Below are 10,443 nucleotides of genomic sequence, written 5' to 3' on the forward strand. Positions count from 1 at the left end.
TATTATATATTTGCTTCCTGATTGTGATCGCATTAATTTTGTTCAGCATGTTGTTGTTTTTAATTATGTGAACTTTCAATTTAATTATATGTAATAATTTTCTGCTAATTTAGCATGTGTTTACATATATAAAAGCCTGCTTTTTGCATTTGTGGCATGGTTACCAGCGAAGCACACCATTTATATGGCTGGATAAATGGTAACACATGGTAAATGCATTGCAGTACATAAAAATGTACATGTGAATGCAGACTTACTCTTATGGGGAGCATATACGCCCCTGTATTTGAAAGAATACTGTGAGATAAAATAGTTTAATTATCAAGAATTCAAAAAATAGTCAGTGCTAATCTGAATGTTTTCTTCTGTTGTTTAGCTGTGGATTATTGATGAGAAGAAATGGCAGCCTGGTCTTGTTGAACACACAGTGGGCTGGCCTTTGGACAGGCACACCTATGGCGGATCATTCCTCTATCACCTAAATGAGGGAGAACCACTTGTAGCACTTGGGTTTGTGGTAGGCAAACTTCTTTTCTTACAATTCCCAGGCTTGTAATTTATTTTTATTTTTTTGCCTAAAAACATTGAGGGGGATTTATCAAAATTGGAGCAGATAGACCTGACCAATTTACAGCTATGCCCCCTCTTATTAGGAAAATAACAGTAAAGCTACAGTGCTGAATGAAGCAAATATTACCAATTCATTCATCGATGCTTACAAGCGTTGATGGACAAATCCCCCGCTGTTTGCATTGTACTCTGATAGATAATAAAACGGAGCTACTAGCTGATTGGCTGCTAGCTCCATTCAGCCGAAAAATTTCCAACCTGCTCCTTCGATTAGCTGATCGAGGGATGCCAGGTGGAAGGGTGCTGATATTGGCACCCACTGTTCTAATTCCTGATGAACCGGCTGAAATTCACACCGTATATACAATACTTGGAGGGTGGATGTATTTATCTAATTTTTTTTTGTGGGATAGTGATTTGAAGTACAGCGGGTCAGCATGGTAGCAAGGCAACCAGCATTTGCTGAATGATAAATCAGCAATATTTAAGACATTTTTCCTGGATTAAATGTCTATTACATCTGCCATTACGTTCAGGTTCCATATTTTGCATGACATAGCCACAAACTAACAAATGGTTAACATGACTGCTACAATGTAGTTTTGCTAAGACTGGTGTTCTATGTAATGTTTTATTCAGGTTGGTCTAGATTATCAGAATCCATATTTGAGCCCCTTCAGGGAATTTCAAAGATGGAAACATCACCCTAGTGTGTCCCCTACTCTGGAAGGTGCGACAAGAATTGCTTATGGAGCGCGTGCACTTAATGAAGGTGGATTTCAGGTAACTTGACTCGTTTCTGTAAGGTAGGAGAATTTGTACATTAAATAAAAACATTTTTTTTTGGGGGGGTGCCTAGATTCTGTTCTGCAAATAAATAAAGACTTTCATAGTGGTCCCCAGATCTGGGAGGGGGGTGTTGTCCGGAACACTGTAAGTAACTGGTAATAATTGTCATTGAGGCAGGTGTGGATTTATTTTAGCAGCACTTGACGTGTGTTTTCACGTCTTAAAGATCATGCAACCTAAAAAGGCTTCACGTCCCCAAGTAAATACCCTGTTTCATGCAACTATTTACTGTAACTGGTCCCCTGCAGCCTTTTCTGTCTTCCTGGTATGTTGGAGGGCAGGCAGCTCAAGTTCCCTCATTCCCCTCCTTCAGCCTCATTCCCTGTAAGTTTAGCTGAAGAAGCAATCTCCCTGATCACATCAAGCTGCAGGTTATACTATGACTAGCTGTATGCTGCCACTGTGCAAAAAATGTTTCTTCTCTTGAAGGGAAATGATAATGGTCATCCTCCCTGAAAACAGTAGGCTGTCTATAATACTAACAATATAGTACAATTGAGTGTATGATAAAGGTTTTCAGAAACATTGTTCAGGCATACAAATGACCAATGGAGGGAACATAAACAAAATCTTTTTATCATATACATTATTCAAATTATGGAACAGTCAGTAATAGTCAAGGTCAGAAGTTCTTTGTCATAAATGTTGTTATATTTACTAAAAACTGCATTTAGCTGAAATACAACACAGTTTCCACTTAAAGTGAAAGTAAGGTTTAAAAAAACAAAGTGCCGATCGGCAGACTTTTTATGACAGAAGAGACTGTGAATGTCATAAAAGTTTCTTGATGCCAGTTCCGCAGTCTTAGTTTCTGTACACTGTGCACAGGCCCGGCATTCTGAGAGGAAATAAAATGGCCATACACTAGTTGATTTCCGAATGAGCGTTCGTACGAAAGATCTTTCTTTACTACCCAATAATACCATCAGACACTTGACGAAATTACGTTTGATGTTAACATTCGATTTTGGAATGAATGGAGTTTCCTGAATAAAAACCACATTCGCTGTTAGGATTTTGTTCAAGAAAAATTTTCCATCCTGCTTCTTTGACTCGTCACTATGGCCGAAATCGATCGTTGATTTGTCCATCAACTAATCGAAAGTCTAACAAGCGTTTTTTCGTACAAAAGTAAGCAGTGTATGGCCAACTCCACTCCCGTGCGCATGTGCGGTAGTTGTGTCATCATGCCCAGCCAGTCAAGCAGCCGAATACTCCAAACACGGAAGAGGGCCGAGAAGAGATTGAAGCATCAGAGAGGGAGGGGATCAGTTTGGCAGGCAAGTCTGCCAAAAAGTGCCAATATGTCGTGCAGTAATTCTGCTTTACTTCCGCTTTAAGATCTCCAACTCTGATGAGAGATATAAACCCTGATTTTCAGGTATATATCTGCTTTATATTTCCAGTCTGTGCCAAAGATGACTTTCCCTGGTGGAGTGTTGGTTGGTTGCAGTCCTGGGTTTATGAATGTACCAAAGATTAAAGGTACTCATACAGCTATGAAGAGTGGCATGCTGGCTGCAGAAAGCATCTTTAGACAGCTGACAGATGAAAACCTCCAGTCAAGTACTCAAGGTTTGAAAACTTCATAATTTTCTATTCATAATTAAGTTTATGTTGTGTTGCCATTTTTTTTTTTAGTTTATGTAGTACTAGTTCCTACCCAACCTTCACCAAGGCCTGATAGCATATTCTTCTTCTTCCTTCCTTCTTCCTTCTTTCTTCTTTCTTCTTCTTTTTTTTTTTTTTTTTTTTTTTTTTTTTTTTTTTTTAATTTATAGGTAATATTTGTTTTGTTTTTGTATAGAAATAAGTAATCAACATTTGACCATAAACTATTACAACTAATCATCTAACACTCTCATAATTGTTGTCAATGAGATGTATAGGAGTATACTCTTTAGGGTTCAGTAGTACACAGCAAATAAGACAAATATATGCAAAGTAATGAAACAACTCTGGAACAGATAAAAGTGGAAGCGATCAATGGGCCTCATATACAGTTGAATTGTTCAGGGTGCCTTCTTCGGTCATATGTTATTTTGTATATGGGTGACACTTGGTCTCTGACCTGACAGCATATGTAGTAGTAGGTGTTTTATAATGGATCCCTTTCAACTCCCAATATTTTAGTGCTTGATGGATTCTGCAGTCTTTGATATTAGGGCTGTTTGTTGAAATCTTTTGATTTAAAACAAGCACGAGCGTATTCATCTTCTGTTTTAATGCAAAAGGTAAACTGTGCTGCACTGAAGACTGGTTCCTGTATGGAGTAACAATATTCCCTCAGAAAACCCTGGGCGTCCTTTGCCAATGTTTAAAGGTTAAAATATTTTTTTTAAACCTGGACTTGTAGAAAAGAAGAAAATGAAAAGGTTAGTTACAGGCTGAACTGAATTAAGAGGTAAGGCAGACCGAAAAACAAGTGCACAGACCCTTAGTACCTGTAGCAAATTATTTGCCAGCTACTGTTAATTGGGGTACCGGCACATGCTGCACATGGACATCCTTTGTTACGTAGGTTTAATTTGTGGTTTGTATTGCCATGGACTTTCTATGCTTGTCTATAAGCTATATATACTTCTAACAGAATGAATATAGCTCCCAGATCCAGGAAACTGTCCGTTTGTTCCTGGGTACATTGGGTTAATTTTATGAAATGAATATAGAGGAACATTTGTCTCCCATAATGTCCAGACTCTGCTATATCACCAGTTCAACTTGCTTTTTATGGGTTCCCATTTATACGGAATACTTATTTTAAAAAGTTATGTCTTATGTTTCTTTGGAGCAGGATTATACACAAGACTGCGAGCTATTCTAAACCGTTTAGGGGGTCATACTTGGGACATAGTGAGTTTCCCCTCATTAACATACAGAGATCTTTATCCCTTTGCTGGAACAGAAATCTAGCTTACAACGCTGTCCGCACCGTACAGATGGGATAATTACTCCTCAGCCTCCCATATATATTACATAGGGGGGAAACTAGGTAGGATTTTAAGTAAAGCACACTCAAAAAGGTAAGCAGCAATTTTTAAATATTTTTGTTCTAGTTCTATCAATGGAAACATGTAATAAATATAGGGTTATCCTAATTTGACTGCAAAAGTGGAAATACACTGCAAAGCCCATCTCCGGACAAACCCAAAAAACTACCCTTGTAGTAGGGCTACCCCCAAACTGCAAGGGTTACGTGCTTGTTGATGCCTAGGGGATGGAGTAAAGCACTTGTACTTTCCCACTTTTCCGGTGGTCCGCACTCTTGTACCCCTCAGCTCCAGCTGGTGGAATGTCCCTTGGCTTCGTCACATATAATGCAGGCCAATAGAACCTGTGTTAGATGTGATGATGTCAGTGGCCCATAGACCACCAGCGTCCACGGGAGAAAAAGCTGCAGGGACCGGTCTAGCAAGCTGCATGGAGCCGGAGGCTTAGGGGTTCAGGTACGTAAATCTGCTTTACTCCATTCCCTAGACAAAAACGTGCACTTAACCCTTGCAGTGCTGGGGTAGCCCCACTGCAAGGGTACTTTTCTTGTTTGCCTGCAGATAGGCTTTAAGTCTAACCTGACTACTAAAATACATTTGTGAGGCTGTGCTACAGAATCTAGAAATAGCTGTATATTTTCTTTATTCTTGTGATGTAGGTCTCAGCGTTCCAGAATATGAGGAGAACCTAAAGAAGTCATGGGTGTGGAAGGAGCTCTACTCAGTGAGAAACATTAGACCTTCCTGCCACAACGTTTTTGGATTGTACGGTGGAATGATCTACACCGGCATTTTCTACTGGTTATTGAGAGGGAAAGAGCCGTGGACACTTAAACATAAAGGTATCTGTGTGAATACAATGAAGGCCACTACAAAAACCTTTTATCCAGGTTTCTTTTTTATGCTTCACCTGTCATGCATGAAATGGCTGAGCTGCTGATCTTTCTGAAAATGCTAATCGTTTGGCTGTTACGCTGATCCGCTAGCTTTGTTACTTTCTAAATTGCTGATGCCGGACAAGTATGCAGATCAGACCACACTCTTAATGTATATACTTGTTCTGGGTCAGTGATTCCAAGTATTGAAGGCAGCCAAGATAACAACTTCAGAAGAAGAATTCTGGAATAGCAGCCTCCATATTTCTCTTATCAAATGAAAGGTCAACTGTTGTATCAGTAAGTAAATATAACCAATCTGAAATGAGGTTTCTGTAAAAGAATATGGAGGCTGCCGTTGCTGTCCTCTCCTTTTGAAAATGCTGCTTGCCTGGCTATCATGCTGGTCTAATGACATCAATATTTTCTGATGCACTGACCAGGACCAAGTATGCTGATCAGATGTTCTGGCTTCACTCTGACTTTCTAATTTCCAGGCTTGCTCTTGGTCAGTGGTTTCAGATGTACTGACTGCAGAGACAGACAGGCAGCTAAGTATTCTTGGGGGGGGTGTCAGTAATGGGAGCCCCTGCATTTCATTCCCAGGTTTCCTTTAATGCTCTAAAATATCTGTTTTTACTTTTTGTGTTCCCATCATTAAGATTCCCAGGAAGCATGGGAAAATCTCCCCAACTCGGACCCCGGCAGCAATGTCCCCATTCCCTAGTCTACTGAAAACTAATATTCTGTCAAGTGTATATCCAAAGTACATAAACATTGTAAACATGAAGTGTTACAGGATTGCAGCACCTCCTGTCATAAAGTAGAACTAAAGCCAAAACCTTTTGGGGGGATTTGGATAGAGTGGAGAGGGATTAGATCATCTGTCTGTGTACTTGTCGGGGGATTCACCCACTCAATATGTCCTGGTGACCGTTGTCAGTGGAAAAAAAAAACCCCCCAAATTTTGGGTTGTCACCAGAACAGGAATAGAAGGCAAATCTTCCAAAGGGGACTCTAGGTCTGGTGACAACCAGGGATTTTGCTCACTTTGGAGGGATTTCCTTTCACTTCCTGTTGTGGCTGTGGGGCAGGAAGTGAAGAGAAATCTCCCCAATGGGACACAGATGGCAGAAAAAAAGAAATCTGACAGGGGCTATAACCCTCCCTTATTGTAAAGACAATTTTAACCCTTACTTTATCCATAATGGAAAAAATGTGATCTTTAATTTCCTTGGACTTGCATATTACACTGGAGTAACTTTGTTATTGTACTCACCAGGGTTGGATAGTAATCAGCTAAAGCCAGCTAAGGATTGCACACCTATTGAGTACCCTAAACCTGACGGGAAGATAAGTTTTGACTTGCTGTCGTCTGTGGCACTGAGTGGTACTAATCATGAGCACGATCAACCTGCACATCTGACACTACGAGATGACAGTGTACCAGTGAATACGAATTTGGCTATATATGATGGCCCAGAGCAGAGATTCTGCCCTGCAGGTAAGTAGCTCGTTGTATAAAAGCAAGCCTGTGTTTAACTGCAGTAAACCATTCTACATTGTAACACCACAATGCAAGATTCTTGGTTCTATGGTGTGCCTCTACAGCCATCCAAATGTAGTGGTACAGAAAAGCTGCACAACTTAAAAGCTGAACTTTGGGATAAGCAAATATTTTCTAAACCAGTGGTCCTCAACCAGTGTAACCTCAGGACCCACATTTGTCCTTGGTCATTAAGTCGTGACCCAAGTCGCACTGCACTGGAACGCATGGCATTGCGTTCCGGTGTGGGCGATCAAACTGTGGGTGGGATGTGCGTTTTGGGGTGCCAGTCAAATGAATAGCAATGCAACGCACCTCCAGCACCAGAATGCGCTGTAGGTGCGATTGCGTGGTAAGGTGCGTTAATCGTATGGGACTGTGCGATTCACGCACTGTACCAGTGTGAACGGGCCCTCAAAAACACTGACAGACACAACCACACACACAATCCAAAAATGTTTTCTTTTTTTAAGATCCACCTGATCTCCCTACCTTACAAGAACCGGTGTGGCTGATATGCTGTGATGGAGCGCCCTGTAGAGGTGCCAGGAACCAGAAGTGGTCACTTCGGTCCAGGCACCTCTGCAGGACACGTGAGGGAACTGTAAGCAATGCCCTTATGGATGGAACTCCCTCGCAGCCATACCCCCAGCCCGAATCAAGTTGACACTTGGCACTGGGCAGCATATTTTGAATGACTGCTTGGTGTGAAACGGACAGTGCTGCACTAGGGGGAGGCTGAGGAGCCTCTCCCCTAGAAAAGAGGAATGCATGCGGTGACCCACTGAACATGAGGTCGCGACCCACCAGTTGAGAACCAAGGGTCTAAACATAAGAGGTGTGTATTTCTTTCAAATCAGTGCAGTAGTCCTCCTAGGAAGCTTTGCCTTTGTGCAGGTACTTCCTGTAATAAAGACCAGTCTGAGCTTCTCCTATCTTCTTTTGACTGGTCTTGTATCCACCCCTTCTTTATTTTTCTTCAGACAGCCTGTACTAGGAGGGCTTGCTAGGTCTCTCCTAGAACTCTGCTTTGCTGGCAGGCAATAACTGGTTTTGCAAAACAATTTAGTGCACACAGTGGATTTATGTACTTTGTGAATATTGAAGAATGTTAAAGCCTTGTTCGCACTAGCCCATCTGCAAAAATGGAACATTTTAGCAAGCAGGCTGGTGAGTTCCGGCAGCTCACTGTTTCGATTTTTTTTTTTTTTACTTTATTGGTAGTGTACAATATGTATACTCCATTCAGTGCTGTTGGGTTGCACTGCGGTGGTACCCAGTGCAAGTCTGCATTTTTCGCAGCGCACCACCCATTACAACCGTGTTGTGGTGTGAACAGGGCACATAAAAACCAGTTGTTTTCAATGTGCCCTAGTGGTGGCATGTGTTTTTATTGTGCTGAAAAACGCAGGTCACCGCTATAGTATGAATGGGCCCTCCAAAATAAAGTTTTGGTGCCTGGAGTTCAGCTATCAATAGACATCATTGTTCTCACAAATCACAACAAATGCATTCCCAGGACATCTTGGGGTAGAGGAAAGCAGATGAAAGGCTAAAGCCACCCAAAATGGTTATTTGAGCTTCAGTGAAGCACTGGCAGTTTGAATCTTACTCCATCTTTTTATATCTCTTAGGAACTCCACTGGTAACATTTTCATGCAGCATTTGTTTCTCAGCCTCTTATCAGTCTCTTGTTGTCAAACCTCTGTAATTATTGTTATATTATCTGTTCTGGAGACACTACCGGATTGTGACACAATCAATTGGCTTTGTAATGGCTGCATCCGTTATACACTGATTTGTCCTTCCCTTTCTCATCTTTGACAAGAAAAGCTTTCCCAGAACCACTTAGGACAGAGTATAGTGGACGAATCGCAGTGTATAAATCCAGATTCTGCAAAACGCATCTGTTGGATTACAGATACTTTGTAGCGCAAGAGTAGGCAACGTTGGCACTCTAGCTGTTGTGGAACTACAACTCCTATGATGCATTGCAAGACCCAGACAGCCACAGGCACGACTCCCTGAGGCAGAGGTATGGTGGAATTTGTGATCTCGACACGTCTGAAATGCCGAGGATGCATACTCCTGTTGTAGCCCAACTGAAGTCGCAGAAATGGATATGCATTCGGACAGAAATTGTATTAGCCATCTCCATTTTCATAGTATTACCTCCACTTTTCTGTGACATCATTTGTGCAGAATGTTTTTATATAATGACTATGCAAACCTGAGTTAGACGCAGTGCACTCTGTAACAGAAAGTGTCTGTTACAAAACTCCCTTTCTCTGCAGTAGAACTCTGGGAGAAGACACTTGCGGCTATTACCCAGCAATGTTGCCACCGAGCACTGGAGTGGGAGGGTAGGAAGCATCATTTGCGCTAGGGATGCACCGATACCGACTATTTGGGCAGGTACTCCTACTCATCCAAATGCTCTGATACCGGAACTTGCGGTCAGAGGGAGATTTCCCTCTAACCGGCAGTGCTGCAGGAGCATGGAGCCGGCTTCCTTTCCAATCAGGAAGCCAGGCGGCACGTAATGACCTGCTTCCTGAATTGTCAGGAAGCCAGGCTGCCTAGGAACAAGTGTAGCTAGCTTCCTAGCCAATCAGGAAGCTGGGAGACGGGTCATGATGTGCTGCCCGGCTTCCTGATTGGCTTGGAAGCCAGCTTCAGTTGTTGGTAGGCAGCCTGGCTTCCTAACCAATCAGGAAGCCAGGCAGAATGTCATGACTCGTGTCCCAGCTTCCTGAATGGTCAGTTTTAAGAATAGTGACTATTAAAATGTACAGTTTGGCAGACCAACATAAGCTGATGTTTTTTTAATTTTTACAGGTGTTTATGAATATGTCCCACTAGAATCAGGTGAAGGCTTGCGACTGCAGATCAATGCTCAGAACTGTGTCCACTGCAAGACTTGTGACATTAAGGATCCAAGTCAGAATATTAATTGGGTTGTACCAGAAGGAGGAGGCGGACCTGCTTACAATGGAATGTAATTCACACTGGACAGCAGTATTTTATCATATTCTGTGACTGATTCCACCTTCTGAGACCAGAGCGGAAAGCAGTTCAAAGTTAACAATGTTCTGACAAAATGTGACACCAAAGCAGGAAAATTCTGCTACCTGCTCCTGACATTGTACTAACATGCTTAGGTGGGCATCTGATTTTTCGTTGTTTAAGATGGTTTATTACTTGCCTTAATTCTATTTAACTGGTCCGTTTGAAGGCCTTTGCAAGGCATGACACGCGTACCATGTGTAATGCCTTTTTGTGAATGTAAGCTAAGACAGAAGAGGTTTTTATGTCCAGCATTTTTTATGTGGCAGAAAAAGAAATCCATTTTTACAAATCATTTTTGTTTTGTGAATTTAATATATTTAACTGTATACTATGTTTTATTGTGAGCATATTCTAGCCTGGTATACAGTAACAAAGCTTTAGATGTGATATGGGAGCTGTTATGCATCTGCATACAATTTCTACAAGAAACCGCCAGCGCACGTAGCATACAATGAATTGTGGTGATTCTGATACCTAGATGTGGTAATTCTGACCAGGTCATTTAGCTGGTCAAAGAGAAGTGTGCAAAAGGGGTTGAAGACCA

At 41.7% G+C, this 10,443-nt stretch overlaps 1 protein-coding gene across 1 annotated transcript in view; it reads left to right on the forward strand.

Moving 5' to 3' along the window:
* ETFDH (electron transfer flavoprotein dehydrogenase) overlaps positions 1–10,219 on the forward strand; it is a 21,991-nt gene extending 11,772 nt beyond the window's left edge. The window contains exons 8-13 of the mRNA XM_018569396.1: positions 377–517; positions 1,210–1,353; positions 2,826–2,994; positions 5,069–5,251; positions 6,567–6,788; positions 9,669–10,219. Coding sequence (XP_018424898.1) covers positions 377–517; positions 1,210–1,353; positions 2,826–2,994; positions 5,069–5,251; positions 6,567–6,788; positions 9,669–9,832 — 1,023 coding nt within the window. The 3' untranslated portion in view covers positions 9,833–10,219. The remainder of the gene's footprint in view (positions 1–376; positions 518–1,209; positions 1,354–2,825; positions 2,995–5,068; positions 5,252–6,566; positions 6,789–9,668) is intronic.
* The last annotated feature ends 224 nt before the right edge of the window (positions 10,220–10,443 follow it).

Source organism: Nanorana parkeri, unplaced genomic scaffold, assembly GCF_000935625.1.
Source record: "Nanorana parkeri isolate BGI_ZX_2015 unplaced genomic scaffold, ASM93562v1 scaffold1329, whole genome shotgun sequence".
NCBI classification, from domain to species: Eukaryota; Metazoa; Chordata; class Amphibia; order Anura; family Dicroglossidae; genus Nanorana; species Nanorana parkeri.